Source organism: Pempheris klunzingeri, chromosome 6, assembly GCF_042242105.1.
Source record: "Pempheris klunzingeri isolate RE-2024b chromosome 6, fPemKlu1.hap1, whole genome shotgun sequence".
Classification (NCBI taxonomy): Eukaryota; Metazoa; Chordata; class Actinopteri; order Acropomatiformes; family Pempheridae; genus Pempheris; species Pempheris klunzingeri.
In genome coordinates, this window is record NC_092017.1 from 19492782 (window position 1) to 19510580 (window position 17799).

General features: G+C 39.8%; 1 protein-coding gene across 1 annotated transcript; it reads right to left on the bottom strand.

Annotated features, from left to right (window-relative positions):
* Positions 1-5393: 5393 nt before the first annotated feature.
* Positions 5394-16028, bottom strand: comp (cartilage oligomeric matrix protein). Its single transcript, XM_070831557.1, has 19 exons — positions 15955-16028; positions 13847-13920; positions 13661-13712; positions 13165-13313; positions 12253-12390; positions 11587-11664; positions 11060-11212; positions 10389-10493; positions 9855-9962; positions 9609-9768; positions 9098-9216; positions 8722-8774; positions 8423-8616; positions 8148-8326; positions 8013-8061; positions 7324-7520; positions 6742-6914; positions 6395-6534; positions 5394-5762 (listed from the first exon to the last, which is right to left on the bottom strand). The coding sequence occupies exons 1-19, from the start codon at positions 16019-16021 to the stop codon at positions 5704-5706; spliced, it is 2247 nt and encodes a 748-aa protein (XP_070687658.1). The 5' UTR covers positions 16022-16028; the 3' UTR covers positions 5394-5703.
* Between the last annotated feature and the right edge of the window lie 1771 nt (positions 16029-17799).

A 17799-nucleotide genomic window follows, 5' to 3' on the forward strand; every position in this document is an offset into this window, starting at 1 on the left:
GTGATAGACGTTGCCATGCTGCAGCCCAGCGGTCAAATCAAAATATCCTAGTTTTTAGCACAGCTCCAGAAAATGCTGCGTGCTCCAGAAATGGGTTGGTTTTACGCCACTTGAATTAACTTTTTCTGAGAAAATCATCAGGTATTTCTATGTAACTAGAAAGCAAGAAAAAAACACATCCAAATTAACCTTCTGCCAGTGAAAAGCCAATATATCTCCAGACTGAACTTCTTTTCAGTGAAGGAAGCCGTCTGTTTTTAAACACTAAAATCTTAAATCTTTTTAAGTCGTCACTGTGAAATCACCTGATTTTGCCTTACATGAGTATTCTACTGTTCTACTTAAGTGTCTAATGTGACAACGTATTTTCGTAACTTTTCTTGTATTTGAGAGGAACTTAACTTTTGGTCAGTGATATTTGTGGTTCTGTTGTGTAAGGTTTGACAAATCAATGTACTGTATTTTGTATCGGTACAGTTTATAGCCAAATTGTTGATGTTTTTTAAAGTGGGGCTAAAAACAAAACAAAAAAATATCAAAGGATGGGTTTGAAGTTTTTGAGAATGAGTGCAATTATGGGGAGGCTTTTTGCTCCTTGACAGGGAAGCTCTAACAAAAACGCTACTGACCCTTCCCACAGAGGCCGTCACTGACACAAGCACCATACAAAGTGTTGGATTTTAATGGTCGATTGTTTATTAAAGTTACGAATGGTTGTTATCATAAGATGCAAACTTGCAGTTTGAGAGTATACGAATATAAGGATATTTTTTATTGTAGAGCGTTTGTTTACTGCATTTAGTAAACTGGATGAAGAATATAAAGGTTGTGTTTAAGAGAGAATATGAGTGTATTTATATATTTGGTATCGTATGCAACAGTAGCAAGATCGGCCCCGTTCCATTCAGTGTTACAAACAACAAAAACGGTCACAAAAACAATCAGGGATGAAGTAGAGTCTAAAATTGTTTACGCCACCTTTTCAACCGAGAAATGTTTACACAAGCTTCATCTGGAAATGTATATATTGATATCATCTCCAACCACGACACTATCTCTCTTGCCAAAACGTGGAGAACGAATTGTGTTGAAATTCATTCACTTCAGATTTCAATCTGCCTCGGCCTTTTGTCAGAGTTTCCCTGAGAGGTGTGTGTCGGTCTGTGGGATCATGTTTGGTATATTGTAATGTTCATGTACAGACGTGCTAATCATTTACTCACCTAAAAGCACTGTTAGAAAGATTATCTGACCCCTCCCCCCCCCTCCGCTCCCCTCTTTGTCCCGAAAAGGAATCACGTTTGGTTTATTGCACACCTCTACGGTTGTACAATTTGTTTCAGTTGAAGTGTTTATCGTCTGCTGTAACCCTCCATCAAAGGTTTTGTTTGCCTTCGACAGATCTGTGATTCCTATGCAAATGAGACAAAAAAAATGGCCCTTAAAGGAAAAATCCACCTCTGATGTTTCATTGTTTATCAGTCAAGCTGGATTTATTCTACTGCGACACAGAAAGAACTGTTTATAATCAGCTTAGGCTGTTTTCTCCTGCATGTTACGAAGGCTGCTAGAAATCGTGAATAGTGATCGTGACGACTATCTAAAAGATTTCTCAATAACACCAGACAAATTTATATCATGGTCTATTTATAGGGCACGTCAAAGAATGATCATGGAACCCTTAAAGTCCCCAAAAAATAGACAAATTTGTAATTTCAGATTACTCTTAACATCACCAGTCTGTATTAGAAAATGAAGGAAAATGTAAGTCTGACTGGTTTGACTCTTTCATGAGTGCAGGACATCGTGTTGCAGTGGTGCTATGACAATCAACGAGTATTGTACTCTGAGCTATAGATTTATTCTAGGGTAGGGTATCCCAGCGCAGAAGAATGAATCCAGCTTTACTTTGACTTTAAGTAACATCTTCTTTTTTTGTTTCTGTGAACCTCTCACCCAGCCGTGTCTTCTACTCCTTTAGCTGGTGATGTCTTTTCTCTCGACCTTAACACCTCTCTTCCTGTGCGACTGCCGTCTGCAAAGAAACCCTTTCTCTCTATTCCTAAAGGAACTGACGCCAAACCCTGTCGATGCTTCAGATCAATCAAACATTTCGCTGCAGTTGTTGGATGTCTGGATATCTGGACGTTTGTCATGGGCCACTAAAAAAAAAGGGTCAGAAATGCACCATGCTTGACCAGTTTTTATTTAATCTTAAGTTGGATTTTTCCTTTAAGTCACTGAAACAAATGTATAGAACATTAAACAAAAAAAAAAGCTTTGTGTCTGAGCTAAACATCACTGTTGCATTGCCTGTAATGCCAGTGATTTTGAGCTATCCTGTCACTTCCTTTGTGTCACCCTGCTGAATACTACTCATACACACTGATCTTGTATATACGCTATAGCTGAAACAAAATGCATGACTAAACTGACAGTCCAAACCTCTAAATGAAGGCCTTCTATAGCTCCGCAAGTTTGATTTGTGTAACATAACGCTACCACAAAGTCTAAAGGGATGCATGTATGGGTTTCTCCTGTGCAACAGTTAACTCAGTGTGACTCAAGTGACTCTGTTACCTCCATCTCTGTATAATGCTACTTCACGAATGATAAGAGAATGTATTTTCTGTGGCAGTGCCCTAGTTTTAGCCTGTTGCCAAATGTCCTGACGTTTCTAGTTTTTGGCCCTGTTGCAGTCAGACCAGACACCCCCCACCCCCCACCCCCCTCTCTCTGCACTACAGACGTCCCAGTTTCTCCTCTGAAGGAATTCGACTGTTGCTCGTTCTGCTCTCTCTCTCTCTCTCTTCCTACTGTAGCATCTCACCACATACGAGTGTAAAACAGTCGAATCTCGAACAGAAAGAAACCCGCAGTCCATCCGGCCCCCTTCTCTCCGTCAGCACTACCTTTTATGGCATTCTTGTGAAAACGGAAGCGGGTTCTGTCGTGCAAAGATTGCAAATTGGCACGTGCACTGATCGTCTGCACACGTGGACTTGAATCTTTTGGAGCTTCTGCATTACGCAGTCAACTGCATGACATGATAGACACATTGAGCTGATTCTTATCCCATGTTATATACAGGAGTTTGGTCTAGGTATTTCAGAGTGGAGTGTGTTTTAAGACATCAGATATGATTGTTCTATGTTGTTGCCTATCATGTCAGCCTTTGGACTGGGTAAAGTGTAATTCCGTTTGTTTTTTCTGTTTTTGTGCAATGTTTAGTCAACTAGTTGCTTCGCACTTTATTTGTGACTTCCTGGCTTCTGAGCAGGGACTGTTCTGCCCAATGTGAATGCTGACTGTTTCGCTCCAGATGTATACTCCGGAGATATTTTCATGTCAAAGAAAAGATGAATTCTCTATTTTCCTTTGTAAACTATATTTTGGCTTGTCTTGTTTTTTTTTATCAGTGAAGATTTTAGGGGATGCAAAACTAGAAAGGGCTTACTCCAGTGCAGCTTGTGCTCTCGTGTTGGAAAGGAACGGCACTCCGAATGTATTTCTTTCTCGGTCATTATTTCAAATTGTGAAATCAAATGTCAAAGTCAAATCAAATTGTGTATGAGTGACACTAGATTGGCCTTAGCTCAGTTACAACCTCAATAATACTCAGTCGAAGTGGCCTGCATCTCGACTTTGACCACACATGCTGCCCCCCCCGCCAGAGTACTGTACGGTGCTGCAACACAGCCTCAATTCATGAAATTAGCTGGAACTCTAAAATGCTGGTACATGTTTTGGACGCGAGGAATATGATAATGTCAAAATGTAAACATGTCGGACAGTTCTTCTCCAGCGCGCCATGCTTTATCCACCCAACGTTTCTATTGAAAACATCTACCTGCAGGCAAAGAAATGAAAAACATTTGGTAGATGACCTGTGCTGTCCCGGAGAAGAGGTGTTAGACATGTTTGTCTGCTTTCTCAAAATTAGAAATTAATCAATATTGTGATGACATATTTTACAAAGGTGTTAGATGCCTTTTTCAGTTGTCAAAGGTGAGCTAACGGCAACACCAACACTGGTGAAGATTTGAGTTTAAATCAGGCAGCTAGTACACCTTTGGATAACGAGAGGAAATAAAAAAGGCAGTTATTATGGTAAAAAAAAAAAAAAGTCCTCTTTTATTCAGCAGATTTGAGGTTATATATCTTTGCCCGATCATGTCGTGGTGGGAAAACATTTCCTTCATGTCGAGGCTAAACAGTGAAACGTGGAAAACTTTTCAGGCTAATGAAAGAAAGCTGGAAGTCCATTTTCCAAACAGATAAGATTAACAAATCACCTCAAAGAATATTTTCTACGTCTTGTAAACGATTTTGTTTTGACTCATATGCTTGTTTTAGTCTGAGACACCACTTTCCTCACGTTACTTGTTAGCGCAGCCTCTGTTTTTGTTGTGTTAAGAAGCAGTGAAGCTAAATCTTGTCCCAAACTGAATAAGCAGACGAGTGAAGCTCAAACAGGAGTCCTGTGTTTAAAGGTGAAACCTCAGCCCCAGGATGAAAGGAAAGAGTTGCTGCTCGGTCTTTACTGCTTGTTCCCAGAGTGTTTTAAGTCTGAATAAAATCTCCCTTTAATAACACGGGGTTCTCTAAAAGAGTCTTGAACTCTCTCTGAAAAAACAGTTTAAGTTCCACTTAAAGCTTATAGTGAGAATAGCATTATATCACTGTTGTCCTGTAAGTCGTAGTAAAAAAAATCTCTAGCTATTTATTTGTTGCCATGTGATTCTCCTTATGTGACCATTTGTTTATAAGATGAAAGAAAAATGTCAATTAAATTGAATGTGGAAGACATTTTTCTCTGCACATAGTCTTGATTTGCAGAATATGCTGATTTAAAAAAAACAAAAAAACTGTCCGATGTCATTTTACAACATCACAGCGTGTTGCTGTGGACATGCATGGTGTTTCAATCCTGTTGTATATTGTCTTTGCTATCGTTTCTATTTTGTAATCTGTATTTCCAAATGCAAAATTTAAAAGATTATTTTGGATATGTGCATGCTTGTGAAATGTTCAGAATGTTGATTTCCACTAAAAGCTGTTGAGTTTGAAAAAAGTCAAGTCTGTTACTTAAAATGTTTGACCTTTTTTTTTTCAGGGCAGCCATTATACGACAAGGTTTCATCATTAATATCATTTTCAGGCATACGACGCGTTTAGAAGATTATCTCTCTGGTCTCTGAAATTAAACATTTCATCATTCTATATAAGATAATATTCTATTATTATTGATTTCATTTTATTATTGACTAGAATCAGCATTTTTGAATATGCAGCACTTGCAGGGTTTAAATTCTTACAAGTACCAAATGTCATTTACCAAAATCCACATTTATTCATTAGTCATACAGTTAAATCTTCAATCCATAGTTCATCTTTCAAAAGTACAAATTGAAATGTAAATATACAGTGGACAAAATGAGTTACAACAGAAATTTCTGTCAAGTTACAACTAAATATTTCAAACAATTTACGTTATTATTATTATTATTATACGAGTTTTACTACTGCAGAGTTTCCTCTTCTCCCTGAAGTTAAAGGTTGATCAGTTTTTATGTTATAACTGGGGAGATTTCAAATGTGAGGTAAACTTTTTTACAAATGTTCGCAGAGTGATGATTTTATTTCTGATCCCAGTTGTGCGTCGAAAGTGTTCCCAGAATTCCTCGGGCTCGCTCGTTGTCATCAGACCGCCAGCTGGACCTGCTGAGCTCTGTAGGTGTCAAAGTCCTCAGGAAGAGTGTCTGGAGCAAGAAACCACAGGATGTGAGATCATTTACAGTTTGAGCAGCTAAAGGACAAATACTTGATGTGGAGCAGGAAAATTACTGTTGGCTGTTATGGCTTAATTCATGTCTCTATGTTAAAGTTATATTTAGATTTTTCCAGCAAGTACAAGATGAGCTTACACACTCTGATTTATCAGAAAGCTCTCTGTTTTTTGTTTAGCACAGTAAAACAGACATGCTGACTATGTCCTCTTCAGTCTTTTATTTAGCTGCAACCAGCAGCTCTATAGCTCGCTCTGAAGGGGGTCCATCCACAAACATTTCCAAACCTGTGGCACTTGCAACTTGCATGAAGGGTAAGTGCGTGTGTGTTAATGTGTGTTAGTGTACTTGTGTCTTGGTTACAGCTATTGAGAATCTACCCTTGTTTTCTTCTGACTTCATATTTGGCTGTTTAGAATTTAACCATTGTTAATTATGTTTGATGAAAAATGCTGAAAACATATCAAAATAATAGGGTCATTGAAATATGCATAACCAAAGGCATGAAGATCAAGAGAAAAAATGCTTGTGTAATAAAGTTGGGGTGAGAAATATTGTAGTTGAAGGACCAGAGAGCACTTTCTGACCACAGCAGCTTGACTCACCATTGCAGCGGTACCGCAGGTTGGCCCAGATGATGTTCTCCTGGGAGAAGCAGAAGACTCCTAGTCGACCTCCTCTCATTGTGGCGTCTATGATGACGCCTGTGTCAGCCACCATCTGAGGGCCCTCGTAGAAACGAACCCTGCACACCAACAGAAAGTTGGCAACAGCATCACATTTGTATAAAAAGAAAAAGATCATGTAGAGGCAGCAAAGGTGTATTTGGTTTCTTTTGGTTGAGGACAGCGGTTTCCAGTTTTTGTGCTAAGCTATGCTAAATATTACCAGGACCAAACAGAATGTACAGAGATGAAAAAGTGTCAGAGTGGTCCTTTAACCCGGTCAGTACCTGATGTAGCCATCAGCGGGTCGGTGTTGGAGGAACCAGCGATAAGAAGTCTTGTCCTTCCAGCCAACATTGCGAGAATCTTTCCACAGGAGTTTGACCTGGTCGCTCGTGTCGCCGGTGTGCCACAGGGCATTCCTCAGGTTCTCACCTGGACCCGTGTTTGACTTGACGGCCTTTTCCAAACCACAAATGACAGGAAGTCTGAGCCTCTGGACTAAACTTCGATATCGCAGTTGTTTAAATAGTTCAACAAACTCATGCTGAAGGACTTTCTACAACCTGGCAACCCTAAAGTTCTTTTGAATGGTTTACAACAAACCTGTTGAGCATTATTGATTTTTGGTTGCCACAAAAAAAAAGAAAACATTAATTACAGCTTATAATCGTTTTTAAATGGTGCCTTTTCAGAAAGTGGTTTAGGTTTAGTTTATATCCAGTAACAGCCATGCTTGCAGTTTAAGGTGTCCCTGAGTAAAGCAGTACTTCCCTAAAAACAGGAGGACACGAGAACCAGCTAACAAACTAAAATGTGAATATATCTTTGTATTCATTGTTTTCCTCCATTGCAGAGTGGTGGTCTACCTTCAGTTGGATGCCTGGTTCTGCCACCGCTCTGAACGGGTTTGCCTGCCAGTAGATCTGCTCCACCTGCTTCCACATCACCACGTAGAAGCTGGAGCTGTCCTGGTACCCAAAGATAAATCCTGCGTAGTCATCATCTGTTACCGTGTTTACATGAAACGTCCCTTCAAAATCCACGCCGCTGAAAGCAGTGTAACCTGGAGGAGACATCGTTGCACACAGTGTCAAATTGTGTCAAATATATAGAAATAAATACAGATCAGCTTTTTTCCTGCATTTGTGATTTAACTCCAATCTTGTGAACTTCTGGAGATAACAATAAATATGTTAGAAATATGAAAACTCAGATACATCCGTCTAATAACAAGCTGCCTACATGGGATACTACAGCAACTTCATTCATTTCTATAAAATTAGTTACAAATGCCAAAAGTTAAAGGGGGGGGGGGTTCCTTTTCAAAGAAATACACTTCAATATTTATGCCTTATTAGCTCAGCTTAATGTACAGACTGGAAAAAAAGGGGAAACCAGAGCCAGACTACCTGTTTCTGTCTGTTTCCAAAGTGATATCACTGTTGGAATCAGATTTCCCTTTAATTCATCTCACCTAATTCTCAGACCAGAGAGCTAATGCCGACTTCCCAAAATGTTGAATTATCCCTTTAAATAGCAGACATAAGGTTCTTACCAACAGCCAACCCAGGATCACTGTTCATCGTCTGGACAATCTCTCGTCCCTGCACAAACCAAACAGTGGGTTTCAGAGAAGTTTAATCAGACTAAGAAGATGTTCAGCACTGTGGGACACAAACAGACACGTAACCTGGTTCAGCACCACCCAGTTGGGGTCGATCTGTGCATCTCCCTCCGGATCCAGAACGACAGTCTGGTACTCCCTGAAGTCAGTGAGGGTGACCTCAGCGTTTTCTGGACAAACATCGATGGTGTCGACGATGGTGTCGTTATCGAAGTCCTTCTCGCACACATTACCCACACCATCACCTGAGATAAGACAAATTCTGTGATTCGTTGGCTGTCTTAAGAGCAAAACTTTTTCTGTGTTTGATGAAAATGATTTCCACTAGGGGCGTTGCCCACCGTTAGAGTCCTCCTGCAGAGGGTTGGGGATCAGACGGCAGTTATCAGGACCAGGTGGCAGCAGGTCTGGGATGCCATCATTATCATCATCATCATCACACTCGTCTCCCTTCCCGTCCTTGTCGGTGTCCAGCTGGGAGCTGTTGATGACGGCTGGACAGTTGTCCCGAGAGTCTTGGTGACCGTCACCATCACTGGACGAGAGAGACTTTCACTCGTATGTGCAGACTTTGATTTTCAGATCACACAGATCGTTGAACATACACATATATGATATGACTGATGAGGCCACACGTTACCTGTCCTTGTTGGTGTCACAGGGGTCTCCAATCAAGTCGTTGTCCACATCCGTCTGAGAGACACAAGAGTAAATGTGAATGACTAAAGGACCCATTCGAAGCTAATAAAATGTAAACAAAACATATACTATGTTCCATTTCTGCCAATAGATCCCTGTTAATTCTATACACTGGCCATTTATGTTGTTTTTTAAGCTTTTTGCATAGATGTCATTGGTTAGTGTTCTTAGTGATAAAAACTGTTTGTACTTTGGCTCAGCAGACTCACCAGTCAAATTAACTCAAATGCTCATTCTTGATTTAGAGGCAACCAGCTAATAACATTTAATGATGAGCAGATTGTAACCAGAACAGCATGAAAAAAGACATTTCTGACCTGTTCAGGGTTTGGAATATACGGACAGCTGTCGCAGGCGTCTCCCACTTTGTCGCCATCACGATCTTTCTGGTCAGCGTTGGGAACCCGTTTGCAGTTATCCAGGTGATTGAGGATTCCTGAGATTCAAGTGAATGTTGAAGTCACTTATAGTCCTCCATGGCCCCTGTCTTAAAAGTCTTTAGAACTCTCTAGAAGCCTTTATTGAGCTGTATTTATTGTATGTGTCAAAGAACTATACAACCATAAGGTCTCATCTTGTATTTGTTTAGTTTATTTAATATTGCAAATATTGGTATGATTAATGATAATTTCCAGCTTTAAATTCCCTTTTAATCCACTTTGATTAGCCATCACCTACTGTTCCCACTAAAAACATCAATACCTAAGTATAAACAAATATGTATTAAAGTCAGTGTGTTAAAAAAAAAAAAATGTATATATATATATACATATATTTATACGTGTGTGTGTGTGTGTGTGTGTGTGTGTATAAATGTAGAATACTAACCATCCCCGTCAATGTCTTCATCACATTCATCCCCAAATTTGTCCACATCTGTGTCTTTCTGGTCATTGTTTTTGACAGCACGGCAGTTGTCGCAGGCGTCGCCAAAATCGTCCTCATCAATGTTCCTCTGGTCCACATTAGGCACCAGCACACAGTTATCCTATAAAGAAGCTGTTTTAGTCTCTGTAGGTATAGTGACATGAAAAAAATATAATAAAAATATAATTTTTTTTTTAATGTATGAACCTGTGTGTTGGGGATCCCATCACCATCTGCATCCTCATCACAGGCATCTCCAATTCCATCACTGTCTGCATCCTCTTGACCAGAGTTGGGCACAGTGAGACAGTTATCCTGAAAAGAAAAACACTCTTTATTAAAGTGGACTAGTAGTAGTTAGATTTACTTTAGACTTTTCGACTTTATTCAGTACTTTTCTGACTATGAGTCAAACAGAACTTAATTTTATATACTCCACAAAAGTAGCCAAGAATTAAATTAAATGAGATCGGTCTTATCGGTGTGGGTGTTTTAAGATATTCCACTTAAGACATTCTTTTATTAGTCCCACTAGGGGGAAATTTACAATTGTTACATAAACAATGCTACCAAAGTATCAAATAATTTGGGCAGAATTTGGACCAGATATCACAAAATACAGTATATCTATAACCACATCTGTCTGTTAAATGTTATTCTATGCAGATGACTAACTTGTGATCACTCTGTTTTTGTGTCACAAATATTCAACGATTTCTCAAGAACATAAAGGAGACCCACCTTGATACAGTTCCTCTCAGGACAGTCCAGTTTCTCATCAGGGAAACCATCAATGTCAATGTCAGGCCCACAGAGGTAGCCGTTGCCAGCCCATCCGACCCCACACTGTGAGCATGGACAATGTTTTATGTACTGTACACACTGTTTTCATTGGCCTGTGATGCACACGGTATCTGCTTACCTTAAATGCTCAAACAGACATTTTACTGTATCTGGCACAAGCACTGATATGTTTAGCAGCTTTGCAGAAACTCTGTAACTTCTATATTTAAAGCTCTACCTGACTGTCTCATTTTGGGGAATTTGAAATAAGCGAGGCAGCCAATAAAGTATAATTTTCTAGATTTCATACAAAGAATGGATACTGAAGATATGTGTAAATCATTCCTGTTATTCACATGATTTATTATGACAGAAGAACTTCGTAATTCAGATTTTTATGTGAAAGTAGAGAAATCACAAGTTGGGGCTGCAACACATAAAAGACACACAATCTCTTCCTATCAGGCCAAATCAACTTCCATTGTCATTAGTCCCTGTGAGAGACTTATGTAGCACAGAGAAACAGAGAAGTCCTTCAGTCCTGCTTGCGGCTGCAAAACTGTGAGACTGCTTTCTTTTCCTCTAAGAAATATTTCAGAGACAGTTTAGAGAAACTTTCATTTGTTTACCTGACACTCAATTGTGCCCTCTCGATGGACGATGCACTCAGCACTGGCATGGCAGGGGTTAGGTTGGCCATTCCCACAGGCTCTCTCTGGCTTACACCCACGTCGCTGATCCCCAACGTAGCCTGTCTTACAGGGACCACACCTGAACGAACCCTAATGACACATGATGGAAACAGACCCATTATATCACTGATAAGACTGAGCATCAGTCTAAATGTTCCTCCATCAGTATTATTGTGATAGAAGCTCCTAAGACTGCACTAAGTAGAGTAGCAGCGGGAAGAAACTATGCACCATGTTGGGTTTCAAATGGGTTATATATATATATATATATATATATTTATATATATATATATATAAAGAGAGAGAGAGATTGGTGAGGATTGTTAGAGCACAGAACGTGATACGATCCTGTAAAACTGTAACTGTTTTATCTCATGGGTTGTACAGGCCACAGGGCACTGCTGTATACTAGCAGCAGAATTCCTTGAAGCATGACATCTTATAAATTCGTGGTTTATACTCACTGGAGTGTTCATACAGATGGAGTTTTCCACACAGCCTCCATTGTTGCCGCCTTCACACTCGTTGATGTCTTTGCACACCTTGACAGGTAAAACAGACAGAAAGAACATTCAGTAACTTCAATGGGCTTCCACATCATGACGGGAGTAAAAGAAAAAAATGAAGTGCGACAGAACGAGGACAGCCCTGTGTTGAGGATTAAGGTGTTTCTGAAACAGACCAGTGCACGCTGTTTGACAGAGTGTAGGCACAAGGGGGAGTGAGGAGTTGCTGCCGATGAATGTAGAAATGAGGTGGTGAGAAGCAAAAACGAACATATTGAGGTGCAGAAGGGAACTTTTCTTCCACCACATGGTTTTATCAAAAAATGACAGCAAGCTGAAAAAGGGGAGACGATACTTTAAGTCTTGAACTCTTTTATTAATTAAAAGTATCTTGATCATTTTCACAGTTCTTTCTTAACTTTTCATTACATAGGTTGCTCAGTAATTATTGTACAGTAGGTGACTAATCACTCTTAATCTTCTGGGACAATAAGACCTAATTCTGCAAATGAAACACCAGCCTTTTGATTTTTTTGATATAATATTGATATAATTATTTTGTTAATGTTATTTAAATAGTGTGTGTGTGTGTGTGTTTGTATGAGTGTGTTTACTGACGCTGACCTGTTTGTTGGCGGTGGCATAGGCGAGTCCGACACCCTGAACCTGGGGGCCCGTGTATCCAGCGGGACAGGAACCACAGCGGAAACCTGGGGATGTGTTTATGCAGCGCACACCCATGTGACACGGCATCACGGTACACTGACACAGAACAGAGACACACGTCAAGATCCTCATCGAGAATCCAAATCGGGCTTCTGTCATGATGATAACTTTCAGATGTGTTATGAGCTTAAGGGCCACATGTGGAAGTGGAATTACAATCTAATTGTATTTTAATATTAAAAACCCTGTAGTGGCTGTCAATGTTGGATCGTTCAGTTTCTTAGTCTGTGTAGTTGACTCCCACAGTCGTTGATAGGCATCCTGGGTGCCACATTGAATAAGGCCAATACAGGCCAATCACAAGCCGTTTCATTGTGTATGATATTAGTGAAAAAAGCTGTACTTCAGACATGGAAAGAGGACTCACATCTTTGAAGTGTAGCGTAGGGAACTGAGCAATGTATCACACTTGGAAGAGTTGGGATATTAAAACAAAAAGAAAATAGCATTTGTAAAAGTTTGGCATCCAATAGAAACCCTAATGGACAATTCTGGCCTCTGATCTGAATATCTTTATTACGTGTAAATTAGTTTCATTTTTTCCTATTTTCCTTTCTATTCTTAATGCTTTTTTTGTCTGTCTGCGCTCCGAGTGCCTTGACCGTCCTCATTATCTGATGTGATACTAAAGGCACTGCTCACTGCTGAGAGCTCACCTCTTCTTGTTGATCCTCGTCATTAATGTATTTTGATTAGGACTTAACATAAAAGCTAAAATAATTTCACGAGGATGTGGTGACGTCATCATATTGAGGCGTTGTATTGTATTGTATTTTATGTTGTCACCGATCATTTAACGTCTCCGCGTACCTCGTCCACGTCAGTGCAGTGGGTACCGTTGCCCTCCATGCCGTCAGGACAGGATCCACACTTTACACCCTGAGGGGTCTCCATACACTTCACCCCAGGGTGGCAGGGGTTGGGCACACAGGAGGGACGATGCTGCATTCCTCCCATCCCTGAGGAGAGAGAGGGGCCAAGATCCTCTCATTCACCACAATGAAGTGTCTTTTGAAGCAGTTTGCTCTGCTGATGTATACATCGTCTCATCCAATTTGATGGATTAATTCTGTAGTATATTAGCTTTATGTAATGACATGAAACGCCCATCAACATATATAAAGACTGTTGCATTCTTTCTTAATACTGATCGCTTATGTTGGTTTTCAAGTCTTAAAGAAAAACTATGGGAAATAAGTTGTCATTATCAGAACAAAATCATCCGGGAAACAACCAAAGCTTTGAATTCAAGTGCAAATTTGAAGCGCTGTTGAAATAGAAAATGTGTGTCAGCTGGTGAACTCACCACAGGCTTCACACTCCATCACTGTGTTCTTCAGGAATACTATCTCTTTTATCTGGAAAATAAAGTTGTTTTCTTCTGATTACTGAGGACTTAATAATCATTTAATTCATCAAATACACATGATCCCATAAGCCACCTTGTCTGTGTGAAAGAATCGCCGCTGTCTAAAGGTTTGCAGTGTTTTACCTGTTGTTTCAGGAGCTCTTTAATCTCAGCCAGTGCGATGTTTGTCATTTTAATCTGACTGATAATTTCTCCATCTGAAAAGAAAATAAAGAAGAAACATTACAGTCTTACTAGGGAGTAAATATGGTCATGCAAAGGGGGAGTTAACCACACATGTCCAGACGTACAACATGATCCACTGCCTTTCAGATACCAAAGTCTCATACCTGAGGTTTCTCAGCCACCACAGACCTCGTTCATATCCACAACCCACGCATTCACTGGAAAATTGATTCTCCAGATATGGAACGATACAAGATTTTCTGGAAGATACATTTTTAGAGGAGCTAAACTCTGCGGGCGTCTTTGGGTTTTTTCAGACTGTTGATCTGGATTTTCAATGTAGTTTGTCTTCTTCAAACATTTGTCAGCCATCCAACAATAAATGCTACAAAGACTGTCAATGAAATGGGAAATTGTAACTTTAGAAACAAGAAGTAATACAATCCTCGCCTTAAGAGAAAAGAAAAGTTCAATTCATAAACAATAATTGACCTTTAGAATTTATTGTTGGGTAACTGACATTAAGAAGTCATTTTACTGACTCTATGACTCTTCTCTAATCGTGCCACTGTGAGACTATGTTTGAACATGTCACAGATGAGTGAAATAGTATAGATCTGCTAACAGTCCCACCATGTAAAACTGTCAGATTTAATACATGTGACACAACATGATAAAGATGATGATTATTAAGAGTCTGAAATCTCAGGTCACTGCTCGCTAAAGAGTAAAATGAGATTTTATTGACCTTAAGGTACATTTGAACCAACTGCGTAGCTCACCTGACTCTTAAATCACTTACTTTCATTTGGTTCATTTGTTCAGGAGAAAATGACTCCATTTGCCAAATCTTATGACACCAAACAGCAACAGTGAAAATACCGTTGTCTTCTAATAGAGGAACTGTCATGAGATAAACCAGGAGACAATAAGATAATGTGAAGAAACTGCAAATAATGCATGTATAGGCATATAATAATAAGTGTTTGTAGGCATCTGTCTCTTTCGCCACTAAAAGCTTCACTGTGTTCACCAGCTGCTCGCTAACTGTGTTTGTCTTCCGTTTGGTGCTGTGCAGGTAGCGTATAGTGGGATTTTAGAGCCTCTTCGCTGACGTCTGCGGGCCATGATCGAGAACGATGCGATGAGAGCCGTGAGACTCAACCGAAACATTAAGGTTACATTCGGGCAGTGAAACAATGAGCTGAAAGGCAAGTGGAGCTGCAGATTTGGGTGATAATTATCTGTAGGTACGACTCCTTTCATTATAAAAATATCAATTATAGCTGAAGTTTTTCACTTCATTTGCGATTTTAAAAAAATGGCAAATTGTCTGTATTCATGAAGCTCATTTCAAAAGTGGTTCCTTCAGGTTGTCCTGAAGCAACATGCTGCTTGTACTAATTGACCCAAAGACCCCATCACCCCCCCCCTCCCCCCTTTTGGTCACATTTACCATCACCCCTTCCCCCCAGAGGAGCCGTACAAGGGCAGAAATCTCCTGAGCGTGAAGCGGTGAAGCGCAGGAAATATGGTCTTCTCATTAGTAGCAACTCTGTTTACTAAATGGATTCCACAGCAGAGGGAAAATATACTGGGAATAAATCTCTCTCACTGCTAATAGAGACGTAAATGAGACCGTGGTTGTTTTTCCTCATTGTGTGCAAGTTGTGTATTCAGGGAAGCTTTGCACAAACATCTCTGTGCTTTTCTGTATCCTCAACAAGCCAAATGTTCATTTACTTTGTGAGATACTGATGAAAAATGAGGAAAAAACTCAAAGAAGGAAAGTCACGCTGGCCGTTCCTCCATTTTCACAAATTCTGTACTATAATATATCAAATAACGTTGGTCAGTTAACATCCATACAGTTGTATGTACAATTTTACATAAATTCATGTCAATAGTGGAAAATTTCAGTGGCAACTTAAACTAATTCATCATTTATCAATACTTCTCTGCAAACATCAAATTTCCCAAGAAGGATTAATCAAGTTGCGTCAGTTTCCCACTTGCAGGGCCCAAAGTTAAGACGATGACTCCAAAATATAGTTCATTTTTCTCACCTCTCTGTCCGGCTGCAGCATGGCCCCCCATGCAGAGTGCACAGGTCAGCACCAGACACCACAGCATGCTTGAATCTGTGCCACAGATGCTACCGTTCAGGTACAGCAGGGTCGTCTCTTCTCTGCCTGCAGCCTTCAGCTCAGACTCTGGGCTCCTGGATCCAGCGCTCTTTTCTCTCCCCTGCTTTGGTTTTTATACCCCCCTCCACATCCCCCCTCCTCTGGCTTACATCCCTGTCCTTTCCCCTAAAAAACGCCTCTGCAAACCGCTATTTTGGGAAGTCCAAGAAATAGAGATATGGGTTTATTACACCCCCACATATAATACATGCATCTATGGGGGCTTAATGGGGCTTAATTTTTTGTTTTGTTTTTTGTTTTTGTTTTGTTGCTTGGTTTACTCATCTGCTGGTTTGTTGATTAGTTGGTAATTTAAAACCACGAAACAATAATCTGGTCCATTTCAACATTTAAAAAAAGATTAAATTCAACCGTTTGTCTAACCTGCAGGAGAATGTGTGTGTCCATACATACTGTGTCCTACACTGGACAAGCTAACATTTTCTAGATGAGTTTAAGTTTTAAATTATTTGTAAACCACTATTTTGAGAAGGAATTCAGTAAGTCAAAAGTCTCTGCCATGATCTTTTGTTGAGGTTCTTAATTTGTTGCTTTGATATGATACCGATTTATGATTTGTACTTGAACACATTGTAAACTTTGTGTTTGACATGCTGCATTACACAGTAACCATCATTTTTACAAGCAAGTCAGGAGTCACATTGCCTGATTATCAGTGACACCGGCTTTACAAACGGTTTGCAAAGGTACGATGGTTCCCTTTAATTGGCCTTTAAGCTCTAAATGAAGCAACAAATAAATATTGACTCAGTTTTTACATGAAATTTCAAAATAGGTCTCAGATCCAGTCCAGATTTTCCATCAAACCCATGTTTACAGGTTCATGATTACAAATGCATTACATTCTACTGTGTGTGTGTGTGTGTGTGTGTCAGTGATGGGATCCACAGATGTTGGTTACATTCCTTGCAGTGAATTTTTTGGAGGTTTTTGGTCCAGGTCACCTTGATAAGCTCTCAGCACCTCCATTCTGTCCGTCCTCGCCTGCTCACTGCCTTGCCCGAAGGAGCAGGGAAGCCTCACTGTGGGCCTCCGCTGGAAAAACAAACACAGCAGCTCATTTCTGTCGTCCTGCTGGAGTTGAAGATATTAAATATCTCTTAGATCTTTCCTCTCAGAGGGAAATATTTTCCCTGCCTTTCACATAAATATAGACCAATATCCCCAAAATATCTTTTGGGATGTCCACTGGAATTTAAAATTAAGTTCTTTAATTTTGAAAAAATGTTGGCTGCACTGTTTGTACTGACTGACCAAGCTGACAGACTCCTGTTTGTTGAAGGAGAACTCACACATCACTGCACATCAGATTTGTTTTACAGGCAACTGTTTACAGGCGTTGCATCTGCATGGTGTGAAAAAAGTTGGATAAAGTTTTTTGGTGGCTCCTGATAAATTGCCTGATGTGATGTCATTTCAGTCACAAGCTGCCACGTGCAAACTAGTTTTTAGAATATATGCATCATTTTAATGTGAGTCAAAGTTCAACTTTCCAAGAGCCATTAAATTGTGAGCAGTCGAATTAAAACTCTTGCAAGAGCGCCAACATGTAAATGTTGACCTTGTTTTGAGAAATGCGAATCGCAGCAAGATCGATTTTGACAGCAGTTCATATGCTACTATGCTACTGTGTTATTTTAGCTAACCTTGTGATAATCTTTCTGTTGTGATTTATCATCTTGAATTTTCTTCTGTCCTCGTTGT